This window comes from Monodelphis domestica, chromosome 5 (genome assembly GCF_027887165.1).
Source record: "Monodelphis domestica isolate mMonDom1 chromosome 5, mMonDom1.pri, whole genome shotgun sequence".
NCBI lineage: Eukaryota > Metazoa > Chordata > Mammalia > Didelphimorphia > Didelphidae > Monodelphis > Monodelphis domestica.
This window is the reverse complement of record NC_077231.1, coordinates 60,035,806-60,050,621: the sequence shown is the minus strand read 5'-3', so window position 1 is coordinate 60,050,621 and position 14,816 is coordinate 60,035,806. Positions and strand designations below refer to the sequence as shown.

The following is a 14,816-nucleotide window of genomic DNA, read 5'->3' as shown; positions in this document are numbered from 1 at the left end:
ATTTCATAGCAGGAAGACCACCATTCTTAAGAAAAATGAACAACTAAAATGATTAGTATGGGAAATATTCTTTAATGGCATTGTTCAAACCAGTCACAAGATTCTGAAAGAAAAATATCCAGTGTGGAAATTGTCATCATATTTTTTTTTTTTGCTTTACAACCCAATATTCAAATGAACTTGTAAATCAAAAAGTCATGGATTTAAGAGACTTTTCACTGTAATCAGTCGGTCAATAGCACTCATTAATTGCCCACAAGTTGCTAGAAAGAGGTGAGTTAGATAAGAATTAAATATAATTGCTTGATTTCATTCTGCACCCCATGATATAATGTTATCCTCAAGATAAATAAGAGGGTGAGAAAACTAGTTTTGAAGTCAGGTAGACCATTCTCTGACATGCTAATGATGTGATCCTGTTCAAGCCACTTAACTACTGAGTATGCCAGGAAACTCTCTCAAAGTATATATTATATATTATGTATAAGTTTCCCATCTGCTTCAGTAGATGTTTCCATTCCATTGAGCTTCTCACACCAATGAAATCTTAGGTTTGGACAAAGACATTAATCATAAAAATAATTAATGACAAAAATAAACATCACAACCAACTCTAGGTAAAGAATGATTATTCCAAGTTCATAAGTGCCATTTAGTAGGAAGGATCATTCAAATGATAATAGAAAGCATGATAGAGTGGGAAACAATGCTTGCCTTGGACTTAAGGATACCTGGATTTAAGTTCTGCCCTTAGACTGAGAAGCTGTATCACTATTGGCAAGTCCCCTAACTTCTGTAACCCTTAGGATATTCCTCTATAACATGAGTATATTAAAAATTTCTACCTTCAAAGAAAGGAGTAATGCATGCCCCAGATGAATCTGAGTGTGTTGAAAAACCCTAGCAACACACACAGCCCATGTTCCTTACCTTAGAGTGGTACTATATTTAAAGAAATGGTATCTGTGTCTATATGTCATATATGTATATAAGAAACACGATTATTAGTTGTTGTCACTTTTAGTCATATTTACTCTTTTTGACCCCATCTAGAATCTTCTTTGCAAAGATATTGGAGTAGTTTGCCATTTCCTTCTGGATCTCATTTTACAGATGAGGAAATTGAGTCAAACAGGGGTAAGTGACTTTCCCAGGGTCCTACAGTCTGAGGTCAGATATGAACTCAGGAAGATGAGCCTTCTAGACTTCAGGGTCTGTACTTTATCCACTATACCACCAAACTACCCTAGGTCTATTATTATAGGAATTGAAAATAGATATGTGTACTCTAGTGACCAAGTTAGGGGAGATCTAGAAGGTTATTTACTGTTGAATTGGTATTAAAATAAGAAAGGAAATAGAAAGAGATTAGGTGTGAGTCACGAACATCTTAAATAAAGGAAAGAGAACTTCATAGATGCCTAAAGAACCGTCACTGAATATTCTTGATTGTTTCGGTAATGTAGTAGAGAAAAGAGAAAAAAAAAAGACATAGCTAGTTAATATAAGTTTGAAAGGCTGTTGATCTTGAATTTTAACATGATTTAATTTTAATTATTTAAAGAGCTAAGAGGAGCCACAATCAGATTTATAGGAAAGTGATATGATTCAAACAATAAGATTTTTTTTTTGCTAGGATGGGAAGACAGCTAGAATGCAATATCAGTAGATGGAGGCTATCAAGTAAACAATAATGATGTCTAGTTATTGTATTGTTAAGATCTGATCCAACATGACAGCAAAGGAAAGTAATGAATGCTGGAGGGGATGTGGCAAAGTTGGGATATTAATGCACTGCTGGTGGAGCTGTGAATTGATCCAACCATTCTGGGGGGCAATTGTGAACTATGCCCAAAGAGCATCAAAAGAGTGTCTGCCCTTTGATCCAGCCATAGCACTGCTGGGTTTGTACCCCAAAGGTATAATAAGGAAAAATACATGTACAAGAATATTTATAGCTGCGCTCTTTGTGGTGGCCAAAAATTGGAAAATGAGGGGATGCCCTTCAATTGGGGAATGGCTGAACAAATTGTGGTATATGTTGGTGATGGAATACTATTGTGCTCAAAGGAATAATAAAGTGGAGGAATTCCATGGAGACTGGAACAACCTCCAGGAAGTGATGCAGAGTGAGAGGAGCAGAACCAGGAGAACATTGTACAGAGACTGATACACTGTGGTACAATCGAACATAATGGACATCTCCATTAGTAGCAATGCAGTGACCTTGAACAACTTGGAGGGATCTATGAGAAAGAACATGATCCACATTCAGAGGAAACACTGTGGGAGTAAAAACACCAAAGAAAAAGAACTGCTTGATTACATGGGTCAAGGAGATATGGCTGGGGGTGTAGACTATAAATGATCATCCTAGTGCAAATGTCAAAAAGATGGAAATAGGTTCTGATCAAGGACACATGTAAAACCCAATGAAATTGTGCGTTGGCTATGGGAACGGGTGGGGGAGGTGAGGGGAAGAATGTGATTCTTATAAACAAGGAATAATGTTCTAAATTGACAAATTAAATAAAATTTTCAAAAAAAATTAAGATCTGAGCTAGAACTAGGAATATAAAGAAAGTAAAAGGGAACCCAGTGATTTTCAACTGTTTATCATTTCTTTTTATGTGTGGAATTTCTCTGTGGACCAGAGATCATAAAACCCCTACTGAATTCATGAGAAAACATATCTCTGAATTTCCAGAGGCAATTTCTAATTTATTACTCAACTTCACTAGGCTTTGTTTCCATCCAATCTTCCCTCTTTAGAATTCCCTCCATGTAACAGAGTTCTGTTGAAGAAATATAGCAGGAATTCCAGAAAGAAACATGATATATAGAAAATAAGAGAAGAAAATAAGTATTGCACTCAGGTTAACATAGAATCACTTGGGTCATATAAAATATACATAATTGTTGCCTTGGGCTTATACTGTAAGTTATTATAACGACTTCACAGGATCACAGATAGAATTGGAAGGTACCAGAAATATCACCAATTTCAATGCCTTCATTTTACAGATGATGAAGCTGAAGTCAAGAGAGTCAAGGGACATCTTTGCTCAATGTCACTCACTAGCCAGTATCTGAGGCTGAACCTGAATTCAGGTCTTGACTCCAAGTCCACTCCTTGTTTTCTATCTACTACATCACACTGCCTTTCAGAGATGTACGCATCTCCCCTTCATGATGAACTGTATGAGTCTGGTATGGTTTAGGTACAGAGCTTCCTATAGGCAGGTAAATGGGCTTTGTCATTGTTCAGACATTTTTAGACCTTTCTGATTCTTTATGACACCATTTAGGATTTTCTTGGCAAAAATACTATGTGGTTTTCCTTTTCCTTCCCCAGTTAGTTCATTTTACAGATGAGGAAACTGAGGCAAACAAGTAAGTGAATTACCCATGATCACACAGCTAATAAGTGTCTGAGACCATATTTGAACTTAGGAAGATGAGTCCTCCTGACTTCAGGTTTGGCACTCTATCTACTGCACTACCTAGAAATCCCACATAGGGAATGGGCTACATGCCCCCTTAGAAGGATGGTCTGCTCAGTGATTCTACATTCAAGGTGTAATAAGGAAACAATGATAGAATAGGAAAATACAAGGAGTGAACATCTAAAAGAGTTTGGGAAAGAACATTAAGGTTGTCATGATCTGGTTACAATTTTCTGGCAAGCTATTTACTGATAAATTCTAATAAAGTTAAATGTAGTTTAAGTCTTAAAAGGTATTTTCACTTTTGGTATTATATTTGATCCCATCGATACTTGTGGCCACACAGGATTTCAAAATCTCCTTTTTTATAATTGATTATCCCAAGCCTTAACTTTTACTTTACATAAATGTTTGTCCTTGAGCAGTTCTCTCTTTCTGTCTCCTTAATTCTTTGTTTCCAGGACTCATTATAATCACTTACTTGGCATTCTCTATTTTTAATAATACTGGACCATGACAGGAAAATCACAAAGCTCTTAGATCTAGAGTTGGAAAGGACCTATGGAGCCATCTATTATAAACCTTTTACTTAACAGATGAAGACATTTTAAACCTAAAAGTTAAAAAAAAAATTGTAGAAACAGAAGTGAGATTTGAACCCAGAACCTTTGTAGAACCAGTATTCTCACCACTTAGACCTTCATTACACCCATCCCTCAACTACAAATCACAAACAATATCAGAAAGTGATTTCATATTTAAAACCATGAATTTTAGAGACTTCCGCTTAATTGTTTGATTTAGCTTCACCAGTTGCAAATGATCGAGCCTTACACTTATATTATATGTGTGGCCTCCTTTTAGTCCTTCTAACATCGCAATGACTGATGTGTCTGTTTTCTGAATGATACTCAGGTTGTGAATCTGGAAGGCAGTTGGATCGTCTTCTCTGTACACCAAAGCTTGATATACTCGGATATTCCCATTAGGTTCTGATGGAGGAAGGAAAGTAAGCTGGAATTTTGTGACTTCATCAGGAATCTTCTGAAATGTCATGTTGTTTGGTGGATCTTTAGGTACTAGAAATCAAACATATTACTTTTAGTTGGCTTCGGTTTTTCCCTCTAGGTCAATTTCTACACCACTTTTAAATTGCAATGTTTTCATTTGAACTTTGTCTTTGTGAATATACATATACCCACATATATTTTCTGATTTTTTTTACCAGTCCTTCCCAGTGCAGCTATGGTGAGCACCTTCTTTTTAATTCAGTCCTAGAGATTTGACTAGAGAACAGAGAAGGCACATGACTTGCCCAGGGTCTCACTTCCAGGATATATCTGAGGCAAGACTTGAGCCCAGTTCTCAAAGACCCTGAGGCTGGCCCTTTGTCTCCAAAACCTAGATGTTCTTCACAGATTTGTAACACCTTTATTTTAAGAGATGTGCTAGAAGTACGTATTTATATATTTTTATTTATATTTTTAAAATGTTTCTGTGGATTGACTCCAAGGAGAAAATCAACTGGGAAATTTAATTCAAAGAACACTTCAATTGTCTTACCTGATTCTAACGTGGTAACGATCACTTGAGCACTTGCTTTGCCATCTACATAGGCTGAACTGATGTTTCCAGTAAATGCAGTGATTATTACAGAATACCTCGTAAATACTTTTAAATCTGTAATCTCTATAGTTTTGTTTTCCTCATTTGCCTTGATGAAAGAAATATTATATTCATCGCTATCTACCTATAAGGGGAAAAGGAATAATGAAAAGAAAAGCCCTGTGAAATTCATATGAGTAATCTGCAAGCATCCAGATTCTATGTGAATTGAATTCTGATCATTTATATTTATTTCTGCAATGGATAATTCTGGACAATTCCTCTAGCTAGCGGTCTTTTGTTTAGTGGGGAAGTGAATATTGCAATGTATAAAAATGAGAAAAATAGCAGTATAATCAATGTAATGGCTACTCTCTATCCCAAGTTTACAGCACAGACATGCACATATATCTACAAAGAAATAGATATATACATGGATGGTTATTTTAAGACATGATCAGGTAGCAATACAGTAGTTTCCCCAATGGGTCAGATTTGTATAAAATACAGCTGCTAAAGTATTAGGTTAGTTCAAGCATCCTCTTCCTTTGACAGATGTGCCTTTCCAGTCCCGCTGAGAATTAACCTTAACTAAAGTTCTGATGTACTAAGCAGACATTCATTTCCGGAGATGACCATCAAGAGACAAAGTATGATACTGTGTCTTGCTTAGGAACATGGCATTGAATCACAAGAAGGCTATAAATGCCAATGGCTACCACCACCCTCACCCAAGTTTTCAAAGCAATTTATGTTGTGTTTGATTTACTCTTCAAAATCTTGTTCTTTTCTAACTGCCTTTGTTTCACAGGTTAAAATCTAAATCCACTGCAGGAGAAAACATAGCAAAAATTGTGTTAGTAATTTCCTAGGAGAAAAGTGACAAATAGGTCTTTTGAGATTGAGATTTTGAGATGAGACTAATTGACTAATAATTGACTAATGACAGGGGCTTGTAATTCCTGGTGGCAAGATGCTCGTAATCTCTCTCTTTCTCTCTTTTTTTTTTTCTTAGAAGGAGGAAAGATATCTACATATGTATAAGAAATAAATCTGAGATTTCATTGATACAGGAAACTCCCAGGTAAGAAAACTCCTTCTACCAATTCAAGTTGACACTTTCTGTTGAACTCAAAATCTGAGAGTTGCTTAGATAATTGAGAAATTGGCACATCCAGGATCACAAATCCAGTATGTGTCAGAGATTTGAACTTAAGTTTTCCTAGCTTCAAAACCAGTTCTCTCTCCAATAAATAAAATTCTTCTTTGCCTCTGCCTGTCTCTCTCTCCCCCCATACTTCCTATCATAGCTTTGCACTGCCCCCCCATCCAGTGTTCTTTTCTTTTATTTTTGTCTTAAAATCTTTATTTATTTATTTACATGATTCATGTTCTTTCTCTCCCCTTTTCCCACCTCCTCTCATATCCAATGTGCAATTCCACTGGGTTTTATATGTGTCATTGATCAAGACCTATTTCCCTATTATTAATATTTGCACTAAGATGATCATTTAGAGTCTATATCCCTGATCATACCCCCATGGATCCATGTGATCAAGCAGTTGTTTTTCTTCTATGTTTCTGCTCCCACAATTCTGTCTCTGGATGTGGATAGCATCTTTCTCATAAATCCCTCAGAATGTCCTGGGTCACTGCATTGCTGCTAGTAGCAAAGTCCATTACATTCGATTGTGCCACAGTGTATCAGTCTCTGTGTACAATGTTCTCCTGGTTCTGCTCCTTTCACTCTGCATCACTTCCTGGAGATCATTCCAGTTCACATGGAATTCCTCCAGTTCATTATTTCTTTTAGCCCAATAGTATTCCATCACCAACAGATACCACAATTCTATCATAGCTTTTAATGAGAAATAATGAGAAGACTCTAAAGCTAAGCATGTGCTAACTTAAAAGAGTTTTGAAAGTAGGAAAACAAACTTTATCTTGGAGTTTGCTTGCTAATCATCTGTCAACCCTCTTCAATGGAAGAATGTTTTTTTATTGATCTCCATTTCTTACCAGTCCTGTTGTAGTCTTCTCCTGACATCTAGGATTCTCTCCCATGATCCAAAACTATTAAGCTCAGATTTAAGCCTTTTCCTCTAGGTTACTTTTATCATCATCCTCAGGGACATCAGTATTTAAGTTAATGTTTTTAAAACCCTACTTCCTATTTCCTTAAACCCCAAATCTATAATATCGGTTCATCCCTATCTAGGAACTTCTTGAAGGCAGGGATCTGGGGTCACTTGGCATAAAGTAAGGGCTTAATAAATTCTTGTTAACTTCATATGATGTCTACTTATCAATCACTCTAAATTGCTCAGGAATTCAAATTTTTGACACTTGAAATACCAGTATTTGACCATAACTTATCATTTTAGAATTCCACATCCTCAGGCAAGCAGCTTTTTAACTTCACTTTGACCTTCATTCAACCATCCTATCAATAAGTCTGTCAACAAGCATTTATTAAGTGCCAAGCACTATGCGAAATGCTAGAGCTACAAAGAAAGGCAGAAAAAAGTGTTTATTCTTAAGGAATTTAGAGTCTTTGGGGGAATACAAACAACTATGTACAAACAACATATATGGAGGATAATTGGAGAGCTTAGAGGGTGGGCAGTAAAATTAACAAGGACAGGAAAGGGCTTCTTTTAAGGGGTGGATACATAGAGGAGTCTTGATGGAAGACAAAAAGATAAAGACATAGATGAGGAGGGAGAGACTTCTAAGCATAAAGAACATCCAGTGAAAATAGCCTTAGTTTGGTGAAGGCTGGTGTGTGAGTAGTAGCAAGGAGGCTAGTGCCAATAGATCATATGTTATAGAGAAGGGAGTAAGAAAGAAAAATAAACTGGAAAGGTAGGAAGGAGCCAAGTCAGGAAGGACCTTACAAGTCAGACAGAGGTTCTTATATTTAATCCAGGAAGTAATAGGGAGCCATTGGAATTCATTGAATGGGAAGATTTCAGGGTTAGATTTGTGTTTTGGGAAGACTTGTATGATAGCTGATTGGAAGATGGTTTACAATGGGGAGATACTTGAGGCAGGGAGAGAAACCAGATGGTTACTGCACTAGTGAAAGTATGAGGCAGGGAGTTCTCACCAGGTTGTTGGCAATGTCAGAGGAAAGAAGGAGATATATACAAGAGATGCTCTGAAGGTAAAAATGACAGTACTTGGCAACAGATTGGACATTGACAGTGAGAGAGAATGACAAGTCAAGGATGACACACCTGAAATATTATATATATATATATATATATGTTTCTCTCTATAAAGACAGATAGAAATACACACACATACACACACACACAGAAATATCCCATGAGCTAAAATTATGCAGTGAAAGTTAGATTTGAAAATTAATAGGAACTAAAGAAGTTTTTGGAGGAAATCTATTCCCAAAAATTATTTAAAGAAAATCAACAATATTTCAAAAATAATACTTTGTTTGAATTAACAATTTTATAAAATATCCAAGTTAAAGAAAAAGTGGAATGCATTCAACCATAATTATAAATCCTAATCTAGGTTGAATCATTCAGAATTTGAATTGGGCACGTTTTTATTTGACCATGTTCATCCTTTTGCCACTAATTTGAGAATTATGAATGGGTAATAGGGCATAATCTTGACTTAAGGTCTCCCCCTTTTAAATCTAATGTCTGAATGTTGATTCCATTTGGCTGATGGGCAAAGTGTCTTTGTCATTGCCTTAAGGCTTTAGGGTGTTTGTGTACTGATTTTTTTTCTTTAAGTTATGTTTCATCCTTAAGATTCTACAGAAAATGGAGTGCTGGGAACTAGTAAGCATTCATTCACCCAGACTGTTGCCAGTAGGAAAAAATAAACAGCCCAAGGAATGAGAGGACCTATGTGTAAATTCTGTCTCTGAAGCTTATTACTTATTTGATCTTAGGCAAGTCACTTAATATCTTTGATATTCTATACAATGAAAGGGTTGGGCTAGGTGACCTCTGAGGTCCCTTCCAGGTCTAGATCTATGATTCTATGATTTTAGTGGTTTGGGGACTATTTGCTATTTGGGCAATTTACATTTTCTATATTGCACCACAAGTCCCTCATACCTAAAATAAATTCAGTAGTATTACTTAGAAAATGAACTTATTCCCAATGTGCTTAATTATTTTTCTTCTTTAAACCCTATCAGATCCTAGAAGATGCAAAATATTTTCAAGTGAAGTAGTACTTTCCTTTTGCTTGTCTTCAGTTCAGGGCCTCCTGCTTGGGTAGAAGTAATCATACATTCTTGAAGGTGATCCCCATGAAAGACAAGCTGTGGCTGGTCCTACTAAAGGGACAGACTTACTCTAGGTCTTGTCTAGTTAAGGTCAAGGGAGATCTGTACATCAGATGAGTAAGTTTTTCAGCTAAAGCAGCTCAATTCAACCTGCACTGATTAGATACCTAACAGAGAGAATTAAGTCTATTTTACCAGATGCTACAACTCAAATAAAGAACTCATAAATGTGTAATTAAGTACTCCAAGTACTTAAAAGTACCTTCGAAGCATTCATGTTACAGGCTCTAACTTGCTTCATTGGTCACCAAGAAAAGATCAGTGAATTCATCACCTACAGGTCAACCTGCCTTTCTACACTTAGCCAAGCAGGCACAGTTCGCTGCTAAATCCATGCTTCAAGATTTTCCACCATCACAGAGGTGGAAATCGTTTATTTTGATGACATTTCCAAACACATGTGAGTTCTTCTCCGTACTATATAACAAGATTTCAGACTTTTCATTGATATTAATTATTTTAGCTTACTTTAGAAATGTTTACAGTAAGAAAAGAATCAGGCACTAAAAGCAATGAATGAAAACATATTATTCTAGCAAGATATTCATTTGCCATTAGAATGGTGATTGGACAATATTATCCTTTTAGAAAAATGGTATTATCAGCATGTTTTGAAATGAACAGAGAAATAAAATAAAGTCTATACAAGATGATAGAAAGGGAATAATGAGGATGATAACATAAAATGCATTTTTATTCATTAGTTGAACATTTACTCATAGAATATAAATCTAATGGATGCCTTTATGTACATTAGTACCATCCAGAAAATCAAGAAAATTCTTACCGATTTAATGTCTATAAGATAGAAGGTTGGTCCAGTGATAGCGGCAGGTTCATTCCAGCTGATATTAATACTGTAAGGTGAGGTAGCTACTACATTTACATTTTCAGGAGGACCATCTGGAGCTATAAAAATGGAAACAGTCTCAGTCTCTCATGTTCTGAATAAAGGATTTTAATATGTAAAATAAGAGACAAGAGAAATTACATTTTTATTTTGTGTTTCAAAGACATCGAAAGATCAACTCCAACTCATCAAAAATTGTTATACTGCATTCTGAAATACATCTGCTTCTCTCATGAGAACTTAATTGTTAGATATGCATCTTAAAAACACTTTGAAAATGTACCTTTTCATGCATAAGCCAAGCCTGCTGCTGAGTTCTTGTTTTTTGTTTTGTTTTGTTTTTCAGAAAGAATTCTGACCCTCCCCCTCAAAAAGGTATAACGAAAAGACTTGGAAATGTTTATTCACAAAGCATATATAGATCCATATTTAATTTGAAAAAAGAATACTGGGAAAAAAATTAAAAAGTGCAAAATTATACTAGTTCATATTTGCTAAAGGCAGTAAAGGAAGAGATTAGACTTCTAATTTCATTCATGTAAGACACAACTGGGTGAGAAAAGTCTCTCTACTAAGATAGATTGGTATCTCCTCTCAAATGTACAGTTTTATAGAGCCAGTCTTGAGGGGCAGCTAGATGGTCCAATGGATAGAGCACCAGGCCTGAAGTCAGGAAGACCTGAGTTCAAATACAGCCTCAAATAATAGTTGGATGACCCTGGACAAATCATTTAATCCTATTTGCCCCAATTTCCTCATCTGTAAAATGAGGTGGAAGAGGAAATTGCAAGCCCCTCCAGTACTTTTGCTGAGAAAATATCAAATGGTGTCATGAAGAGTCTGACATGACTGAAATGACTGAACCAATAAAAGAGAGCTTTGAGAGGTTAAGTGCCTTTTTCCAGGTAACACAGATAGAAAGGATCAGAGAGGGGACTGAAACTGAGGGGTTCCTGTATGCTTCACCTTCTCTCTTCTTATTTACTGCCTTCTTCATATGAATTGAGCTAAACATATTGCTTTTACTCTGGAGGTGGGAAATTAATTATAAGTCCTTTGTTTTACTAAAGACTTGTCAGAGAATTGCAGAGTAGAATTGGAGCAAGCAATTTCAGTGACTGGGGCAAGAAGCAAGACAGATTCCTGGAGCAAGTATTGTTGAGAATACATGGATGATCCATTAAAATCATGTTTGTAATTCGTGATGTGAAAATAATGTGAAGTTAATTAAAATGAATTTAGTTGAGTGGGATGGATAATTAGTTATTATGGAAGATTCCATGGTACTTTAAGAGTGCCTATATTAAAATTGTATACTCTAGATTTGTCCTAGAGTAAGAGTTCCTATTGCCCCATACTTTATTATAGCTTTGCTTATAAGGTCTAAGTGAAAGAGGTTGGTTCAAAGTGGAGAAAGTGAGAAGGAGCCTTCCTCATTGAATTTTTATGGCAAAAAATTTAGAAGGATCTTTATACCTTTCCGATTTCCCCTCTTATGTTTGTCTATTATTTGGGGTTTTGCTTCAAATCTATGATTTTATTAGTATAGGGATAAGCAAATTCCCTCAAATAATGAAGATTAGTGACTGCTTTGCAAATTATGGTCTTGGAGAGTTTCTGGGGCAACTATTCATTCTGACTTTAGAGCCATTTATCCACTATCTCGCCACCATCCCACTCTTGCCTACTGTGGCTAACAGCAAAAACCCTTAGAAAAAAACTTCAAATGGTATGTATTCTTGCTTCAGGAACCAAGATTAAGTAAAGGCAAAAGTTTCATCATGTGTCATTCTTGATGGGAGAATAGAAACCCATGTTGGAAACAGCATGTGGTGGGATAGGGATGGAAGGTAGGTGAGAAATGTGGAGAGGTCTTAGAAGAAACTAAAGTAGAGGACAGGAAAGTTGGTGGAGCCAGGCAGGTCAGTTCCCTTAGCCCTCTAACTCACTAGAGGTTCTATCTCTTTCCTTCACCTTTATTATTCCCCTTCATTCTCATCCTACTTCGTGACTGCTAGAGCACCTAAAACATCTACCATTTGGTGGCTGGGTAAAAGAATTGCCATCAGTTACTTGCTATTGGGTAACTCCTAGATCAGAGATGGGTAAGGTAAAGGGACAGAGATGATTTGATCCTGCTATAGTTGGTAGATATCCCACCACATAACTGAATATATTTTCCTCAGAAATATTGTATATATGTACATATGTGTGTATACATATATAACAAACACATATAATATATATATACATGTAAATATATGTATATATCTTCTCTAATGTAAAGCACACATGGTTTGGGGTTCAGACATGCCTCTGGCATTTATTAGTTTTCTCAGTCAATCAATAAGCATTTATTAAGTGCCTACTGTGTGCCAAACACTGTGGAAAGTGCTAGGTAACAATAGACAAGCCATGTATCATCTCTGGGTCTCATTTTCTTCACTAGGAAAAAAAAAAACTGGAATAATGAATATACCATCTTCTTCAAAGGATTTTCATCAGGAAGATGGAAAAATGGAAGAGATCTACAAAAAACATTTCTACAAAGTACTTCTTCCATCAAGGTAATGAAACCATTGAACTTGGATCCTAGCATTAGAGTCTTCAAAGTGCTTATAGAGGAGTTAGAAATGGCATTAGAAAAAAAGAAAGCTCAAAAAGCCAGCCAAATTGGGTCACATATTTATAGAGTATGTCTATGCTGGAAGTGATGTAATTGTGAAGACCCTGAGAGATTGATGTACAAGGTATCTGAAAGAAAGGAAGAGAACAAAAGTATGGACATTACTATGCATCCTATTTCAGAGAAAAATGACCAAGAGAACATCATTAATTGCCAAAGTATTTGCTTAATCTCCCTTCTATACAAGATCCTGACTAGGTTTTTATAGTCTCCACAATAAGATCCCATATAAATCAAGTCCATTATGTCCTTAAAGTACAACATTAAATTGTTACTCAAATTCTCAAATCAGTTTATGATCTCATCAATTTGAGATTTGTCTCCAACAGTGAAATCAACTTAGAAATTATAATATCTTTTTGCTATTATGGTTTGTTGATTACAAAAATATTGACCTGGGAATCTGAAGGCAAATTTTGGTAAATGGTATTATGATATGTGAATCGAATGGACTAATATTGTATCATGAGAAATCATGAAATGAAAGGTTTCAGAGGAAACAGTAAGCACAATTAGAAGAACAATTTATACAGTGTTAGCAACATTGTACAGGAAAATAACTTTAAAAGACTTTAGAACTTTGATCAATGCAATCATAAGCCATGATTCTAGAGGACCAAAGAAAAACAGCATAATGCCTCCTGTGACAGAGGTAATAGACAAGGCACAGACTAAGACATATTTTTGGACACGAGTATGTTAGGAATGTTTTGCTTGATTATGTATATTTGTTAGATGTTTTTATTGTTAAATTGTGGGGCAGATGTAGTAGTGAGAGTTGCTTGTTAATTGAAAAATAGATCAGATAATATTTTAAAGCATTTGATTCAGTAGAAGAAAATGTTACCTTGAAAGCCTTCCCATCCATTTGACAGTTTACTCCACAGGAGAAATAACAATGAGAAAAAACCCTGCTCAGTGGCATTAAGAGAGGCATATAACAGCATTAGGCATAGAATAAACTTGTATATAGTGGTATTCACTATAATGATAGAGGTGATCCACAGAAGAGTCTATGTAGAGGAGAGATTCCCTGTGGATGATGAGACACTACAGATGCTGATTTTTGTGGATCACATTGTTTTGTTTTTTATTATATTAAGCTCTAAGGTACTGCAGAGACTCCTGTGAAAGATGTGCAATCACTCATGGGAGCTTGGCTAGTCCATCCACACAAGAAAGACCAAGTGGATAAAGAATGCCTATTGTCCAAATTTCATCGTTCATTTGGATGTAGTTCCTATTGTACAATAGTATGTACATCTTGGACAGATAATATAGATGGTCAATGAGCTAGACCCAGAATTGAAAATAAAGGAGAGTGAAATAATTTCCTTTGAGGAATTTGCAAAGTTCTTTAGTGATTCCAAGCTTCCTATGAAGATAAAGACTCATTTTTTTTGGAAGTAACATTTAATTGATATAACTACATGGTAGAAAGACATGGAACACCACTGCTTCTTAAGAACATAAGACTAGTATGATACAGAAGGCAATGGGAAAAATATGGTAGGTTTTAGAAGATTGCAAAAAAAATAAAGAATGAGGAATACCCAAGAACAGGAGTAAAGGATGTCACTAAGGGATCATGTGAGAGGAAGAGAAAATGGAATAGTCACCCACCAAGCCTAAGCCAAGCTTCAGAGCTTCACTGGTACCTCCACAAAGGCAAGGGAAATCAAAGAAGTCATCTAGCATTTTGAATGTATACTCTGTGATGAACTTTTTTGAGAAAACATGGATAGAAGTTGCACAGCATGAACAAGTATAGATGGATTATAGTCTTCTCTGTTGGAGTAAAATCTCCAGTTATTGAGATCCCAGGCTAATTTAAGTTTTTGAGTATCAATTCAATGTTGGACTTTAAAAGACATAATGTGCCTGGGTTATATGGTGTTTTAT

At 35.8% G+C, this 14,816-nt stretch overlaps 1 protein-coding gene across 1 annotated transcript in view; it reads right to left on the bottom strand.

Annotated features, from left to right (window-relative positions):
• Positions 1-14,816, bottom strand: part of PTPRQ (protein tyrosine phosphatase receptor type Q) — a 336,616-nt gene that overhangs the window by 89,222 nt on the left and 232,578 nt on the right. The window contains 3 exon segments of the mRNA XM_056798554.1: positions 4,281-4,525; positions 5,010-5,196; positions 10,166-10,287. Coding sequence (XP_056654532.1) covers positions 4,281-4,525; positions 5,010-5,196; positions 10,166-10,287 — 554 coding nt within the window.